The 19,073-nt window shown below is 42.3% G+C and overlaps 1 protein-coding gene across 2 annotated transcripts in view; it reads right to left on the bottom strand.

Annotated features, from left to right (window-relative positions):
• Window positions 1-2,245: 2,245 nt before the first annotated feature.
• Window positions 2,246-19,073, bottom strand: part of adisspb (adipose secreted signaling protein b) — a 215,827-nt gene continuing 198,999 nt past the window's right edge. For both annotated transcript variants that reach the window (XM_080519095.1, XM_080519094.1), the window contains 4 exons: window positions 13,780-13,919; window positions 9,241-9,379; window positions 5,213-5,338; window positions 2,246-3,308 (listed from right to left, as the gene is read on the bottom strand). In XM_080519095.1, coding sequence (XP_080375221.1) covers window positions 3,208-3,308; window positions 5,213-5,338; window positions 9,241-9,379; window positions 13,780-13,919 — 506 coding nt within the window. In that variant the 3' untranslated portion in view covers window positions 2,246-3,207. The remainder of the gene's footprint in view (window positions 3,309-5,212; window positions 5,339-9,240; window positions 9,380-13,779; window positions 13,920-19,073) is intronic.

The following is a 19,073-nucleotide window of genomic DNA, read 5'->3' as shown; positions in this document are numbered from 1 at the left end:
AAAACATCATTACGCCCGTTAATAGTTTGAATTTAAACGCTTGTTGCGTTCAAAAAATGAGAAATACAAACGTTTAGGAACGATTTCGTATTTTAAATGATCATTAAATCCGTACAACGTTTTAATAAAGTCTAAAAATAACATTCCGTGCGTTGCAGTTTTACAATATCAGAAATATTTTAGCTGAACGTAATAGTGTCGTTGTGTTTTTTTTTGTTTTTTAAACTCCCCATTTTCTGTTACCAATACGAATCCACTTGTGAATTAATAATAACCGAGCCTGGTGTCTTTTTCTCGTCCTGCAGCACCGAGAATAAAAGCTTTATAAATTAATAAATAACGGATAAACTCCGACTTGATTGAACTTTGATGACATTTTAGTATGTTTTGCTCCGTAGTCACTTTTAAAAGGGATTTTTTTTTAAAGTAATTTAGGTCGTACTCAAGTTTAAATACGTGTAAATATTGCATACATCGAATTTATATTGAAGAAAAAAACTAATGTTTACAGAAAAGCCTGTTTAATCAGTTTATAGTTTTAAAGGTCAGAAGTTGAAGAATTGCGTGTTTTTGTCAGTTTTCTGTCACTTTTTCTAAATTTTCTTGTGTTTTTAAACAGTTCAACTCCTCAAAAAAGCTCAACATGTGAAATATTGGTTATTAAAGGTATTTAGAGATAATTCTCCACGCTTCAAAAAGCTCCTTCCTTCTTTCAAATCTTGATTATTACTATTTCTTCTTTAAAGTGCGGTCGCACTGGAAATCCCACCCGCGCGCTCCACTCGCTCCAAAACGGCCCATAATCATATTAATATTTGGTGCAGTGGACATAGAACAACCAAAACTCAACTTATCAACTTGTATTGTTTGATAAATAGCTCCAGGACGTGTGGATCCACACGGAGAACAATGTGGCCTCGCCACGGAGAGCCAGCAGGAGGTGGGCCGAGTGCCTCCCAACTTTCTCTTCTGCAAAGAAAGAAAGAAAGAAAAACAAAAACAAAACAACTCAAGGATTATTTTTGAACCAACGCGAAAGTGAATTATAGGTTTGATTTAATCGCAATAACACATTTCTGAACAGAAATGGTTAAATAGTGTAAATTTAATTTAAAAATCAAAAAGGATGATTAAAATTATGCTGCATATAATCTAATATACATTTATCCAATTTTTGGGGGGAATAAATCATAAAAAAACTGGAATAAACTAATGCAAATTATGTATTTAAAAAAAAAAAAAGTTAATCTGGTGAAAATACATTTTGTGAATCAATATGGAGATGTAAACCAATTTAAAAAACTTAATTTGAGTCGTGTGGGGTTGACCTTACTCTCTTAGAAAGACCCGCACAACCGGTTACACGGTAATGTAATGTTTATTCTCTTTTATTTAATCAACATTAAAACCCAAAATATTAACGTGAGGGGAAAAAAAAACCTTTAACTTCGCCACAAATTAATTCTAAATTCAAAAACACTTTAATTCTCATGCGAGTTTATTTATTTTAATATTTTCTTTGACATGTTTGATCTGAAAAGAAGGTTTGTATAAATATTATAGACGGAATAAACCTGCCTGAGGTGTAGTTATTGCAGTGAACACTGCCCCCTGGCGGCTCCACCATGAACTGACAGCAATAAAAAAAACAACAACCTTAATTTATTCATTCATTTATTTAACATTTAAAAATACAAACCACACGCGCGCGTGCACACACACACACACACACACAGAGGGGAGCAGATAACAAAATAAACTGCTTTTTAACTCCTTTAAACAGAAACCTATTGAGAATTATTTCAGTTTCACTCTAAGAAGGGAGACTTTGACCTGTTATTTTCCACCAAGAAAACAATTAAATCTATTTAATCTGCGCGACACAAACAGCTCGTGGTCCAATATGAAGAGAGATTAAACGCCGAATTGTTTCCTTTAAGGCCGGATGCATTGAAAAGAAAGTAAAAGAAAGAGGGAGGGTGGAGGAGGAGGAGGTGGTGTAGATGCGTCGTGGCACTTTCAGCTAGAAGCTTTAAGTTTGACGGGACGTCGCGGAAACGACGGGGTTAAAAACACGAACGGATGGAATCAAACCAAAGGCACTTTTAAGTCGCCGTGGAAAAAAGGCGAATTCAAGCAAACGGAAAACAAAACGCTTTACGAAAAGGTCAAAGCCGTGAAATGTGAACTTTTACTTTTGTAGATATGGGCAAAGGAGGTGGAGTTCACGTTTTTTTTATTTAATTTCCCCGTTGTGGAGCGTCCAACTGCTCCGATTTCATCTCCGGTGATAAAAATGACCTTTAAATTTAACCTCTTGACTGCTTCTTGGTTTCTGGGCAGGAGCACGCGTCACGCAAATGTCTTATTTTTAAACAAAAATGACGACAATCTCAACATGAAGCGACTCTCAACCACGACGGAAACTTCTAGCACTGTTGCATTGTGGGTATTTCTGGGCGAAAACTTCATCGTTATTTAAAACCCGGATGGATTAGACCAGTAAACCTTGCGAACACTTAATAAAACTTGGATTTTATAGTAGTTTTAAAGAAAAAAAACACTCATTTTGTTTAAAAAAAAAAAAAAAGCAGACGTGTGTTAGTAGTTGAGTTCTGGAGACAGTATTTGTACTATATTCAGTGTTTTGTATTTTTTTTTGTTCTTCAGTCCTACTGGGGGAAAAAAAAAACAGTTTTAAAGAGAAAAATGAAGGTGAAGTTTACCTGAGTACAAAATAAAAGTGAGTTAAAACCTCTGACTACGCGGAGCACTAATAAAAAGTGTCGATATAAAGCTCTATGACGCGCCAAAGTTGACTTCAAACAGAGAAACGTGGCCGTTTTGACCAACAAAGCCTTCAAGGGTGACACACCCTGGCCTGCACTGCCCCCTGGTGGCGCCACCGCGGTATTACACCCCGTCGACTTCTGCTCCCTCATGCATGCGTTGAAGTTTTTCTGTTTTTTTTTAAAGCTTTTTAATCACAAACCTACGAATCACACATATTTCGCATCAGAAGAAGAGTTAAAAAAAAGGATGAACTGAGCGCTGCTGCCCCCTAGCGGCTCATCCACTTCAAAACTTATAGCAAATAGACTGTTTTGTTTCTATTTTCAGGGTGGAAACTTGTTTTGTTTTTTTTTCTTCTGACGATCGTACATGTTTATGGGTCATTGGTGTTTTTTTCTGTCTCCCGGAGGACGTCTAGTCGAAGCCTTGCCAGTCGCTCTGCTCGGAGTCGTACTCCAGCTCCATGCCGATGCAGCGAACGCCCTCCAGCAGCATGGGCGTCCCGTGGTGGCGGTCTGGACCAGGAGCCACACAAACAAGGCAAACGTTTTCAACTGCGCAGGGTTTTTTTTTTTTTTTTTTTTTTAAATGCAGTAACTCACAATTCAGTGTAAATTGTATTTGATGGCAGTTTAAACTTGATCTACATCGACTAGATGACAAATATCCAGACTGCAGGACTTCAGTGTTTGTCTTTCACACACAATGTTTACATTTTCCCACTGCAAGTTTAAAAAAAACAAAAAAACATGGAACAGCATACATGATTGTTTGACTATATATATACACACACACACACACACACACACACACACACACACACACACACACACACACACACACACACACACACACACACACACACACACACACACACACACATATATATATATACATGTATACATGTGTATATGTGTGTGTGTGTGTATATACGTGTGTATATGTGTGTGTGTGTGTATATATATATATATACATAATACACACGTATACACACACACATATGTGTGTGTGTGTGTATATATATATAGTACACACACACACATATATATATATGTGTGTGTGTGTATTATATATATATACACACACACACATATGTGTGTGTGTATACGTGTGTGTATTATGTATATATATATATATACACACACACACATATACACACGTATATACACACACACACACACACACACACACACACACACACACACACACACACACACACACACACACACGTATACACATATATACACACACACACATATATACACACACAAACACATATATATATATATGTGTGTGTGTGTATTATATATATACACGCACACACACATATATATATGTGTGTGTGTGTACTATATATATATACACACACACACACACATATGTGTGTGTGTATACGTGTGTGTATTATGTATATATATATATATATACACACACACACATATACACATGTATACACACACACATACACATCTACACACGTATACACATATATACACACACACATATATATACACACACAAACACATATATATATGTGTGTGTGTGTATTATATATATATACACGCACACACACATATATATACACATATATATATGTGTGTGTGTGTACTATATATATATATACACACACACATATACACACACACAAACACACACATATCTATATATATATATGTGTGTGTGTGTGTGTGTGTGTATATATATATATACACACACGCACATATATATGTGTATATGTGCGTGTGTGTGTGTTTGCTTCCTATTTTATCCGTCTTTGTGATTCTAGAGTTTTGGGTTTGAATTTATTCCCCATAAATACGCGAGTTATATTAATAATACATCTATAGACAGATTAACAGATTAATAAAGCTGATTAAAGGAGAGAAATGTTTGTTTTTTTAATAATTTGGTCTCCATGGCGACGCTCCTCTGTCCTGATCCGCGGATTAAACCTCTCATGCGCTTTTCATCCGGGCCTCAATTACACACAGACATCTGGACAGATGTTGGGGCTGAAACGCCGACACACACACACACACACACACACACACTACTATATTTACACAGGCACAGATGGAGGACAGAAAACGCCCCTTTACCTAATTCCCCATCTGCCGAAGGTCTAAATGTTCGACTTCCTCTGGACATCAACAGTTAAAAGATTCACGCTGCAGGGAAACGTCACCGTCTATAGACTTTTGTGTGAGATTGTGTTTTTTTAATTAATTTATTTATTTTTTACTCCCAATTGTAGGATTAGATTGTAGAAATGCAGTGAAACTTCAAAATGTCCAGCAGGGGGCAGCAGCGCCCCGCTGAGGAAGTTCAACCTGGACTTTTGTCTTTGAGACGAGATGAAGTGTCACAACTTTCAAAGTAAAGGTCGCGAGCTAGGAGCTGGTCTCATGACGCGTCTCACCCATGACTCTGGCGTGAACTTTGACCCGGACGCACACGTCCTCGTTGGTCTCGCTCAGCAGCAGCACCTCCTCACACAGAACCCCCTCCTGCTGGGCCAGGTACTCACACGTGATCTTCAGGCCTCCTGCACACACACACACACACACACACACACACACACACACACACACACACACACACACACACACACACACACACACACACACACACACACACACGGTCAAATAAATACAAAAACAACATGAGACATTCAGTTTCTTAATCTTTAGGGCAAGTTGCACTGGACACACACAAAAACATATACAGACACACACACACGCACACACACACATATACAAACACACATGCACGCATGCGCACACTCACACACACAAAAACACATATACGCACACAAACATATACAAACACAAACACACATACAGACACACACACACACAAAAAACCTTACAGACACACACACACGCACACACAAACATATACAGACACAAACATACATGCACGCATGCACACACTCACACACACACCCAAAACATATACAGACAAACACACAGACACACAAACATATACAAACACAAACACACATGCACACACACAAAAACACATACAGACACAAACACACACAAAAAACTACAGACACACACACGCACGCACACACACACACACACAAATACATACAAACACAAACACACACAAACATATACAAACACAGACACACGCACACACAAACATATACAGAGACAAACACAAAAAACCATACACACACACACACAAAAACATATGCAGACACACACACACACACACACACACACACACACACACACACACACACACACACACACACACACACACACACACACACACACACACACACACACACACACACACACACAACGGGGAAAGAACAGGAAGTAAAGGTCAGTAACCTGCTTCAGTTACAGACATGCAGTAGGATTGACGACGAGTCCCTCCACAGAACCAGACTCAGAACGAGTCCCTCCACAGAACCAGACTCAGAACGAGTCCCTCCACAGAACCAGACTCAGAACGAGTCCCTCCACAGAACCAGACTCAGAACGAGTCCCTCCACAGAACCAGACTCAGAACGAGTCCCTCCACAGAGCCAGACCCAGAACGAGTCCCTCCACAGAGTGAGAAACATAATGAGTCCCTCCAGAGCTAGACCCGTAACGAGTCCCTCCATAGAGCCAGACCCAGAACGAGTCCCTCCACAGAGCCAGACCCAGAACGAGTCCCTCCACAGAGTGAGAAACATAATGAGTCCCTCCAGAGCTAGACCCGTAACGAGTCCCTCCATAGAGCCAGACCCAGAACGAGTCCCTCCACAGAGCCAGACCCAGAACGAGTCCCTCCACAGAGCCAGACCCAGAACGAGTCCCTCCACAGAACCAGACCCGTAACGAGTCCCTCCACAGAGCGAGAAACATAACGAGTCCCTCCAACGAGTCCCTCCACAGAGCCAGACCCAGAACGAGTCCCTCCACAGAGCCAGACCCAGAACGAGTCTCTCCACAGAGCCAGACCCATAACGAGTCCCTCCACAGAACCAGAGCCAGACCCATAACGAGTCCCTCCACAGAGCCAGATCCAGAACGAGTCCCTCCACAGAGCCAGACCCAGAACGAGTCCCTCCACAGAGCCAGACTCATAACGAGTCCCTCCACAGAGCCAGACTCATAACGAGTCCCTCCACAGAGCCAGACCGAGTCCCTCCACAGAGTGAGAAACATAACAAGTCCCTCCAACGAGTCCCTCCACAGAGCCAGACCCAGAACGAGTCCCTCCACAGAGCCAGACCCACGCCGGTGCCACATAACGAGTCCTGGGAGTCGTTCTGGGCCGGACGTCGTTAACAGCTGCTCGATTCCTTTGGCAATAAAAAGCGCATCTCTTCTTCTGCCAGTTTTGATTGGAAATATCTGGCAAGTCTTTATATATTCTGCACCTGTCATGATCCCGACAGCTTTTTAAAATAATAATAATTAAAAAAACACATTTTTAATTGGTCTTCATTACAGCCGACACTTGTGCAATTTTTTTTTTTTTTTTTTTATAAAATGCTGGCATCACCTTGAGCCAATGATTTTAATTGGAGCAGTATTTCCTCACATTGCGGCTCGGGAGTGAAGGAACAGAAGCAGTCGGTCCTCCGGTTGTGATTTCTCAGAGATAAATCGCTGTAACAACACAATCTGAGCCGTTTCCACCGCCATCTGGTCGTCAGAGCCGCCGCACGCTTCAAACACTGAACAGTCACCAGAATAAAACCCTGGATAAACGTGGCGTGGCGTTCAAGGCCGAGAGGAACGGCGTCCAAATTGTCTCCGTCAGTGGGACACAGACGGAGGTTTTTGTTACAAGACGAGGTTTTGTTACAACGCCACACGCTGGATAATGAATTTAGCGACATAATCGTGTTGTTTTTATCATCAAAGCTCAGAATAAATCAGGATGTGAGTCAAATAAACAGCAGAGGAGGAAGGCAAGAATTAGATCAGCCTGTTTGAAGAGCTTGTTGTGGAGAGTGGGTGTTGTCAGAGCAGAGAGGCTGCTGTGGAGACAGGAAGTTGGTGTACGCCAGAGCAGAGAGGCTGCTGTGGAGGCAGGAAGTTGGTGTACACCAGAGAAGAGGGGCTGCTGTGGAGACAGGAAGTTGGTGTACACCAGAGAAGAGGGGCTGCTGTGGAGACAGGAAGTTGGTGTACACCAGAGAAGAGGGGCTGCTGTGGAGACAGGAAGTGAGCGTACGCCAGAGCAGAGAGGCCTACGTGGAGACAGGAAGTTGGTGTATGCTAGAGCAGAGAGGCTGCTGTGGAGACAGGAAGTTGGTGTATGCTAGAGCAGACAGGCTGCTGTGGAGACAGGAAGTTGGTGTATGTCAGAGCAGAGAGGCTGCTGTGGAGACAGGAAGTTATCATACGCTAGAGAAGAGAGGCTGCTGTGGAGACAGGAAGTTGTCATACGCTAGAGAAGAGAGGCTGCTGTGGAGACAGGAAGTTGTCATACGCCAGAGCAGAGAGGCTGCTGTGGAGACAGGAAGTTGTCATAGGCCAGAGCAGAGAGGCTGCTGTGGAGACAGGAAGTTGGTGTATGCTAGAGCAGAGAGGCTACTGTGGAGACAGGAAGTTGGTGTATGCTAGAGCAGAGAGGCTACTGTGGAGACAGGAAGTTGGTGTATGCTAGAGCAGAGAGGCTACTGTGGAGACAGGAAGTTGGTGTATGCTAGAGCAGAGATGCTGCTGTGGAGACAGGAAGTTTGTGTACGCTAGAGCAGAGAGGCCTACGTGGAGACAGGAAGTTGGTGTATGCTAGAGCAGAGAGGCTACTGTGGAGACAGGAAGTTGGTGTATGCTAGAGCAGAGAGGCTACTGTGGAGACAGGAAGTTGGTGTATGCTAGAGCAGAGATGCTGCTGTGGAGACAGGAAGTTTGTGTACGCTAGAGCAGAGAGGCCTACGTGGAGACAGGAAGTTGGTGTATGCTAGAGCAGAGAGGCTACTGTGGAGACAGGAAGTTGGTGTATGCTAGAGCAGAGAGGCTGCTGTGGAGACAGGAAGTTGGTGTATGCTAGAGCAGAGAGGCTGCTGTGGAGACAGGAAGTTGGTGTATGTCAGACTAGAGGCTGCTGTGGAGACAGGAAGTTGGTATATGTCAGAGCAGAGAGGCTGCTGTGGAGACAGGAAGTTGGTGTATGTCAGAGCAGAGATGCTGCTGTGGAGACAGGAAGTTTGTGTACGCTAGAGAAGAGAGGCTACTGTGGAGACAGGAAGTTGTCATACGCTAGAGAAGAGAGGCTGCTGTGGAGACAGGAAGTTGTCATACGCTAGAGAAGAGAGGCTGCTGTGGAGACAGGAAGTTGTCATACGCTAGAGAAGAGAGGCTGCTGTGGAGACAGGAAGTTGTCATACGCTAGAGAAGAGAGGCTGCTGTGGAGACAGGAAGTTGTCATACGCCAGAGCAGAGAGGCTGCAGTGGAGACAGGAAGTGAGTGAACGCTGGAGGTTCCGACCTTCGGGAGCAGGAGAGATGTCCGTGATGCGGAGGTGAGGACTGGGCAGCGGTGACGGACACACGGCTTTCCCCAGAGCTGGAACCTCGGGCAGCGTGAAGACGACCTCATAGCGGTGCTGCGTCTTCAGGAAGCCCACCTGACGGAGGGAGACACACCTGGTGACATCATCATCGTGTGTGTGTGTGTGTGTGTGTGTGTGTGTGTGTGTGTGTACTGCAATTCCCTCCCAGGTTTATAAAGAGAGGATTTACTTTTGGCCGGATGAGTTTTGTCGTCGTCATAAGTACTGCTCAGTCCTTCACCAAGAGAAAACAACAACAACAACAGAAGTACAGAACAAATAATAAACAAAAACAATCCCTGAGACTTAATATCACCGCCGATTGATATTGTACTACGAGTATTTTAAAGAAGGTGAGAAGAGAGAGGGAGGAGAGAGGAGAGGATAAAAGAGGAGGAGAGAGGAGAGGATAAAAGAGAGGGAGGAGAGAGGAGAGGAGGAGAGAAGAGAGGAAGGAGAGAAGAGAGGATAAAAGAGAAGGAGGAGAGGAGAGAGGATAAAAGAGAAGGAGGAGAGAGGAGAGGATGAAAGAGGAGGAGAGAGGAGAGGATAAAAGAGAGGGAGGAGGGAGGAGAGAGGAGAGGAGAATAAGGGAGGGAGGAGAGGAGAAGAAGAGAGGGAGGAGAGAGGAGAGGATAAGAAGAGAGGGAGGAGAGGAGGAGGAGAGAGGGAGGAGAGAGGAGAGGATAAAAGAGGAGGAGAGAAGAGAGGATAAAAGAGGAGGAGAGAAGAGAGGATAAAAGAGAAGGAGGAGAGAGGAGAGGAGAAGAAGAGATGGAGAGAGGAGAGGATGAAAAGAGAGGGAGGAGAGAGGAGAGAGAGAGGAGAGGATAAGAAGAGAGGGAGGAGAGGGGAGGAGAGGAGAGGATAAAAGAGAGGGAGGAGAGAGGAGAGGAGAAGAAGAGATGGAGAGAGGAGAGGATGAAAAGAGAGGGAGGAGAGAGAGGAGAGGAGAGGATAAAAGAGAGGGAGGAGAGAGGAGAGGAGAAGAAGAGATGGAGAGAGGAGAGGATGAAAAGAGAGGGAGGAGAGAGGAGAGGAGAAGAGGAGAAGAAGAGAGGGAGGAGAGAGGAGAGGAGAAGAAGGGAGGGAGGAGAGAGGAGAGGAGAGGAGAAGAAGGGAGGGAGGAGAGAGGAGAGGAGAGGAGAAGAAGAGAGGGAGGAGAGAGGAGAGGAGAAGAAGAGAGGGAGGAGAGAGGAGAGGAGAAGAAGGGAGGAGGAGGGTAAAGTGATGAGCAGGAAGAGCCTCCGGCGAGTCGCTGCTTCAGAACGGAGAGACTTTGGTTACAGTGACCAGTTAGTGTGAGAGTGAAATGAGAGAGAGAGTGGAGGAGGAGGAGGAGGAGGAGGAGGAGGAGGAGGATAACAAGAAGAAGAAGAACGTAGATCTATATACACAGTATTTTGGTGGAGCTGCTTCCTTCGGTGTCGTTTTGCTTAATCAATTATAAAATTACTTCTGTTCAACTTCTCATTTCTTTCCACTTGTCCTTCCTTCCTTCATCCCTTCATCCCTCACTCCGCTCATCGCTTGTTTTCTAGCTGTCGTTTCTGTGTCGGATCTTCGTCGTCGCTCGTCGACGTGCAGAGCGACGTCGTAGAAACGTCTTTTGAATCAAGTCGACGAAATGTAGCACTGTTTACACAATAAAATCCCATAGGGGTAAATAAATAAATAAAATACATAGATAAATAAAATAAATAGATAAATAAAATAAAATAAATAAATAAAATAAATAAAATAAATAAAATAAATAAAATAAATAAAATAAATAAAATAAATAAAATAAATAAAATAAATAAAATAAATAAAATAAATAAAATAAATAAAATAAATAAAATAAATAAAATAAATAAAATAAATTAAATAAAATAAATAAATTAAATAAAATAAATAAAATAATCTACCAGATTACAGAAACTCTTCCCCACATCGACGCTTTATTTTGTAGCAAACGGTAATACTTAATTTTTTTTTAAAGTGACGTTCTGTGTTTCTGTGGCTTCACAAAGAGCGTTTAGCGCGTTGCGCCGCCGTTAGCCTGGAAGCAGATGAAGTCGTTTTCCACACCTGATCTCCGAGGAAAAAAAAAAAAAGTCTGGCTTCTTCACGACTTCAGCGAATCTCTGCGGCGCCGACAGCTGCTCACTTCCTTCCCCACGCGTCAACGTTCTAATGAGAAACGGCGAGAAACATGGATTCCGCCGTTCCTGTGACCCCCCCCCCCCCCCCCCCCCCCCACCGCTCGCTGTGTAAACACCCTCCATCAACGCTGGTATTCATACAGCTGTTGTGCCGCTTCCATCCCACACACTCCCTCCTCCTCCTCGTCTTCACTCTGCCTGCAAGGACAGCCAACAGCCCCCCCCCCCCCCTCCCTCCCCCCCCGCCGTTTCCATAGCGATACCCCCACCACCCCTCGTCTCTGCGATGAGGCACGGCGCCGGGCTGACAGCCTTCTGCGCCCACTCTCCGCCGAGTCCAGCTCCGGAGCTGTGAAGGTCGCCGCCGTTCGGCTGGAAGGATTTCTGCCCCGCCGCCGAAGGCGCAACTTTTTGAAAACGCCGCCGACGCCACATTTTCCGTGTCGGAACGTCGCCGCGGCCCGGAGTAAACGGTTCCCCTGCACACGCTCAGTGGACGACAAAAACAGCCTCCAGAGTGTCGTGACTCCCAGTCCCAATTTCTCCCGGGGCTCGGTGCTTTTATTTTGACAGTCACAGTGATTAAAAATCCAATTTGCTAGAATTTCGGTTGACGGACGTTGTTAATGTTTATTGCGGATTGTTCTCTGCCGCATGTGTGTGTGTGTGTGGCTTCGTTTAAAAAAAACAACCAACAGCGCCCACTAGTGGCCCAACACGTTAACTGCATTGTTTACAGTGTAAAAAATTTTTTTTACGTGTAAATGAGAAACTTTTCTGAAGAAAAAAAAACCTACAATAACGACGCGTTTTCACTTGAAACGTTGTGTAAATGGAGGCTCATATAGAAGTGCGTATTGAAATAAACCTGTAATTACCACCTGGGACCACTAGGTGTCACTGCACCACGACGGAATATTGCTACAGTACAAGAGGGAAAACTGCAATCGCCTGACAAGCTAAACGTCGCTACGAATGAAAAGCTACAGAGCAGGATTTAAACGAAAACATTTTAAATATAAAACTTTTATATCATTTAAAATTAAATGCATCTTGTTCACTATTGTGTCCATTTTCGCTTTTCACAAAAGCCCGTCATATTTAAGTGCTATTGCTAACAGCTTATAAAGAACAAAGACAACCAAAATGTTCAATATTCAATTAAATATACTATAATTGTGTTGTCTACATTTCCCCCCTTTTGATTTCCCTGTAAATAGGATGAAGAAAGCTCCGGAGCGTCAGAGGAGAGGAGGAGAAGACGAGAGGCCTGATATCATCGGCTGACGAGACGAGGAGACGAGGAGACGAGGAGACTTAAATCTCTGCCTGGACGATTCAGCGATAAGACAGTTTGTCACAGAAAGTCCACATCTACGACATTATTACAGCTCCTTTTAAAAAAATAAAATAACATGAAATCTGAAAAGACTGAACTCCAGTTAAACCAATTTCAGTAGACAGAAACGCAAAAGAAGAATTATTGCCTCTGAATTGATTGTACTTTGTGTTTACGGGTTTATTTAACCTCTTTTGCAGCCCCCCCCCATCCCCCCCCACAACCCCCCCCCCCCCCTAAATTGAATCAGTTCCTCTGATGTGTCCGTGAGGACGACAGACTTCCTGATCGCCTGCAGCACAAACGACTGCAGAGCATTCGCCAGACGACCGCTTCAAGTGCAACAAACGTCATCGTTATCTTCAAAATAAAAGCCTCCGGGTCGCATCCAGTGTTTGAGTGGGAAGCTAAATGAATTCACGCCGGGGTTTCTATGACCAGAAACGTTCTTTTAACAGTCCTGTTAGATATTAAGTGTCGCCGTCCTTCGTGAAACTCGAGGCTTTTAAGCAATTTCTACCCGTTTTGAAGCCGTTTTAGCAGCTTTTCTTTCACGAAAACAACATAATAAGAGCTGGAATAAATCTCACGTATGCTGTGAAGTGTATGTAAGTGTTCACATACACTGAAAATCAACTTTGTTGATCTCCGACACAAGGCCTGGGCGATATATCGATTTGAAAAAATAATAATTCAAGTTTCTTTTTCTTCCAGATTAATTAAAAAGTAAGAAATTCTGCAGAAAATATGACTTAACCTGGAATCTCGATGCAACATGATGATTTAGTTGATTCATTGTTCATTTTTTCAGTTAATCACGTCTCAAATAGATTAAAAACAGAAAGAAAAAGCTTAAAACGTCTTAATTTTCTCCACCAGGAGCCCAAATATTTCAGTTTCTGGACCGTTGCTATATAGTAGTTTTACTTGTAGGATATTATGGGACCAACTTAAGTTGTCTAAAGCTAAAAACGTCACTTTCGGAATCCCACCTTGACCATGAAGTTGCCGTCGTCCTCCGGCGTCACCATGACGAGGGAGTCGTGCAGCTTTTCGTCAAAGTGAACGTGGGACGCCGGCCCGGCGGCGGGAGGCTCCTCCGAGAAGCGAACCCCCCCGGCCTTCGAACAACCTGGGAGAGGAAACAGAGGTCAAGAAGTGACGTGTGCACAAAGTCCCGGCGCCACTTTCCTCCAGGGGGGAAGAGAAAGAAACAGGAAGCGTCCACCGGTGATTAATTGGCATAATTTTTCATTCAGAATCAGATGAAAACCTTAAAAATGCATCCTTTTATAAACTATACACTCTTCATCTGGACCTTTCCTCCCAATTTTCTATTTTTTTTATACATTTATTTATTTTATTTTTCCTTCGCTGCTTTAATTGTATTTATTTATTTTGAATTGATTTATTAAATTAACAAATAAAATAATAAATCAATGAAAAAAAAAATTCTGAATTGAATTATAATTTTTTTTATTAATTAATTAAATGTATTATTTTTTTTATTTAATCTTAATTATTTAATTTTATTTGCACCATGTTTGCCGAGTAGTGAGCGGTTATGGGGCTAAATAAAAATATGAAATCAATAAAAACATCAAATTTAATTAATTTAAGATTTTTTATTAATTTTTCAATTAATTTAATGTATTTATTTATTTTAATTTAATTATTTTATTTTAGTTATTTCATTTAATTTTTCCATGTTTGGCCTCCCAATGGGTGTGTTTGACTTTCAGATGGGACTGTTTACACACACACACACACACACATATATATATATATAAATGTCAATTTTTTTTATTTCTCACTTTCCGTGTGTATGTATGTATGTATATATATATAAAAATTTCAATTTTTTTTTTATTTCTCACTTTCTGTCCATATTGTTAAATATATCCAATAAATAAAGTTTCAAAGGGAAAACTCATCGTTTTTTGCGTTTCCGTTTCAGGAAAAGTTGCACATGAAGAGAGAAGAGGCAAGGCTGTCGAGAAACGTCAGAACTAAAACCAAAGTGATGAAATACAGCGAGCGAGTGGAGGATTCATCTCGGTCCTGAACCTGGACGCCCTGAACGTAGACCAACAACCACAGTCAAGATACTTCACTTTGTGATCAGTGATCACAAAGTGAGCATGTGATCAATCCTACATCCCAGATGTAAACATGCAGTCGTGACCATCCGTCTTCCCCACAGTACAGAGACGACTGGTTGGACGTCACTGAGGCCTCGTGTCAAAACAAAGCTACGGTTACTCGGCAAACACCACATTTCCCTTCAGGTTCAAGTGGAACCGAGACACTGACGCTCATTGTTCTGCCTCGACTCCCCGGGTGGCAGGTTGGAAACTTTCTCTCTCCAAACGCCTCACGTGTTCCGTCTCTGAGACAACAAGCCGAGTTCCCCCCCCCGAGAGCCGAGAGCTGAATGATAGGAACGTTGACCGACGACTCAATCACTTCTCTTCCAGGACAAAAACAGTGGAAACGGCCGGTAAAAGTATTAAACCGTCTGGTTTGCATGGTTCAAGATGTCCTAGTGGACAGTTTTGGCTTTGCAATTAATTTTTTGCTTTCCTATGTGTGGGTGTTAACGTCCAATCAGCATTGTGGCTCCGCCCACCAGTCGCGTGTCGTCTGACAAAAAAATAAAAAGTCTTGCTGAAAACAGGCGAGACGTTGAATCGGTCCTTCGTTTTGAAAAGTTCCGCGCCGTGTCGGACCTCCGATCCCGTCCCGCGTCGGCTTCGTACAAACGTTCTGATTTTGCCGCCCCTCATAACGCCGAAAAAATGTTGAAATCAGACATTCCGCAGCCTTCGAAACACGAAACCTCGTAAAAAAGGCGGAAGCAGGAAGCAGGAATTCACCTCAACCTGCAGATTTGCTCAGATCCTGTTAATCGGAGAGAGGTTTTATGTTCCGGGGACTTCGGAGCGGCGTCTCCGAGGCTTCTCGCCAAGGCGACAGCTGAGGAGTCGCCACCGTCTTCACATCTACTGGCAGAGGCGTTCATGTGAACCGCCGACTCGGCACAAATGATCCGTTGGGACGAAAAAGACTCGGTCGCCAAACCACAACCACCATGAAGTTATCTGTTTTAAACCACCGGCACATTATGTCAAAATTTATATGAATGAATGACATTTATTTTTTGAACATGATTCTTAGTGACAAAACATATTTTTAGCAGAAAATAAGAAAATAAAAGTCTCAGCATGTTCAAAAAAAAGGAGACGGAAGAAGCTAACTTATGTTTGCCTTCATTTTTACACGTCTAACTTTGAAGCGGCCACTGTTTACATCATTTCTCCTTATTGAGAAAAATGTATTATTATTATTTATTCATTTATTCATTTGAGGTTAATTAGTCTGAAAATTGAAAAAAACAACATATAATGGAAATAAAAGAAAATGTCTTTTTTTTAATATATATGCAAAATGGCAAAAATCAGACTGTATGTTGATTCAAATCAACCTCTTGAGGAGGAAATGAGACATTTGTCCCCATGTCCACCTTAATTTATGTACTTTTCTAACCTTCTTTTGATTTCCTCTCCTTCTTAAATTATATCTATTATTTCTCTCTTTGAACCATTTTTGGGATATCATCTGGGAGTACTTTGTTTTTAGCGTTGTACATCATTTGCGTGGTCTTAAAATCCACCATGTCCATACATTTAATTAATTAATAATTTAATCACTCATCTAAAAATAAAAGGACCTGGGTCATAAATAATACCTGCACATCCTTCATGCAATCCAGTTAATATTAAAGGAGGAACTATGATAATATGCAGGTATTATGGATTGTATTATGTGAAGCACAGATAATTACTGGACCACTCGGGTCCCGGTTCCATTAAAGTTTCATTGTGAGATTAGAAATCCATGTCGGCGGCGAATGTGGGTCACAATAATGAGGCGGGGAGTTTCGTCACGTTTCCAGATGTGCAGGATCGCTCTGCACTGGAGCGTTCAATAATAAAAGCAGGGAAACCTTGGCGATATTCACGATATCCTGACTTACCGGGAGCACGAGACACGAATGCAGCAGAATGGAAATGAGTTGTTTTTTTAAAATTCTAAACATGTTAAAGTATTAATAGTTGGATACGGATACATTTATGACCACGTCTCTGATATTTATGAATAATTAATGTATTAAATGTGTCAAATCAATTTACATTTTCAACATTTTACGTTGGAATTTTGGCATTTAAGCTTAATTTCTTTATTTTTAATCGCTCAAATGCGTCTCTCGTTTACAAAAGGTTGAACAAAAGTCACGTCACTACTTAAAGTAATGTAGAAACTTTCCTACAAAACATGTGATGGAAGTTTTAACTTCTCAATTTTCTTTCCTTTTCAGCATTTTCTACTTTTTGCCCTCTCGTTTCTTCGTTTGTTGTTGGAGAATGGAGGAAAATTTATATAAAAAAAACAAGTAAAAGGGGGAATAAAGAAGAATGTGGAGAAACGAGAAGGCGAAAAGTAGAAAAAGTTGAAAAGGAAGGAAAATTGAGACGCTAAAACTTCCTTCCTTTCGTCTATTTTGACGCCGTCGTTCCTCTTCCTTCCTCTTCCTCCTCCTCCCTCGTTCCCTTAATCTTCTCTTATGAAAGTGGCCAGTAGGAATGTATAGAGACCCTTTTTCCTTTCCTTTGGGTGAGAAAACCCTCAATAAGAAGCCTGAAGATTGAGGTTAATCATCTAAATCTCATTCTCAGTGCAGTTATTTAAACTTCCCACTCACATTTAAGAGGCTTTTTGCACGAAGCCTGGAATCTCGTACAGTAAAATCTCTCTGGGAGGCTAATTACACAAACTGAATGTTCGTCGTCGACATGACGAGAAAAAAACGATCTTTTTTTCTCCCAGACGTTCTACAAAAAAAAAAAAAACCCTCTTCAGGGCTTGTAGTACACCTGCCAGGCCTGTAGGGGCGCTGTGACGCAGAAGAAGTAGATTCCTTGCTTATAAACCGCTACATAATTCGAGTTCTATAGCTCTATTACGTCATATTTTTTCCACAGATGATCGTCTTTGCACGAGCCTCCACTCTGGGACCCGTGTTAAAAAAAAAAAAAAAAACCCGTCATAGCGTCGAAAACCAGTCGTCTGCATCTTGAGTTCAATTTGAAACGAAGACCAGAAACAGAAGAATTAAACTACTGCGCTTAAGAGACCGGCACATTATGTCAAAATTAATATGAATAAATGAAATTTATTTTTTGAACATGATTCTTAGTGACAAAACATATTTTTTAGCAGAAAATAAGAAAATTAAAAGTCTCAGCATTAAAAAAAAAGGAGAAGGACGAAGCTAACTTATGTTTTCCTTCCCCTTTTTTACACGTCTAACTTTGAAACGGCTGTTTACTCTGTCAAGATGTCATCATTTCTCCTTATTGAAAAAAACCCAACATATAATGTAAATAAAATTACTTTTTTCATGATTCCAAAATCAGACTGTACGTTGATTCAAATCAACCTCTTGAAGAGGAAATGTGTCCCACGTCCACCTTAATTCTCCTGGAAGTTTCTGCGACAATGAACCGCCAGCGTTTTGAACCAAAAGACCAAAGACGTGGCGCCATCTGCTCGCCTGGCGCCGTCCGCCGGCCCCCAAAGCGCTCCGACCATCAATCGCCCACATCGTGAACCGAAAACCGGAACTTTCCACAACTAAAATAGCTCCTTGAACCCTTGAAGCTCCCGCATCAGGACGCCTCCAGGCAAACGTGACATTTACTTTAAAAGTCCTAGTGAAATGAAGATTCCACCTCCAAAACACTCTGGTGTCTCTTCTAGGGACATTTTTCATGCTAACTGGCCGAAGGGTAAAATGTTAAAACACGACAATCTGAGAGAAAATAGCCGATAAACGGCGCTATTTCCTCTGCTGGGCGGAGCTTCTGACAATAACAGAGTGACATCACGAGTTGTGCACACGCCCAAGTTGTGTTTACATTATGGAGGATCAGAGTTTTGACCACGAAGAGGCTGAATTGAACCAGATTTCATCATCATGGTCATTTCAAACCCAGTGATTGATGAAGAAGACACAGAAGGTGGTTCTGCCATTGGTGACCCCGTCTGGAACATGTTTGAGGAAGCAGAAGACGCTTCGTCCTGCATTCGTCCTCGTCTCCTCGCCTCAGCAGCCGCCAGTTTTCACCTTTGAGGCTTTGAGGCTCCTGACTGTTGGCAGAACGACCGGCTTCCTGGATCCAACACGTCCAAGAGCTTTTCTGACTGGAATCACCGAAGATGAGTC

Source organism: Blennius ocellaris (assembly GCF_963422515.1).
Source record: "Blennius ocellaris genome assembly, chromosome: 23".
Lineage (NCBI taxonomy): Eukaryota > Metazoa > Chordata > Actinopteri > Blenniiformes > Blenniidae > Blennius > Blennius ocellaris.
Note: the sequence above shows the minus strand (reverse complement) of the source record. Positions and strands in the feature narration are given on the sequence as shown.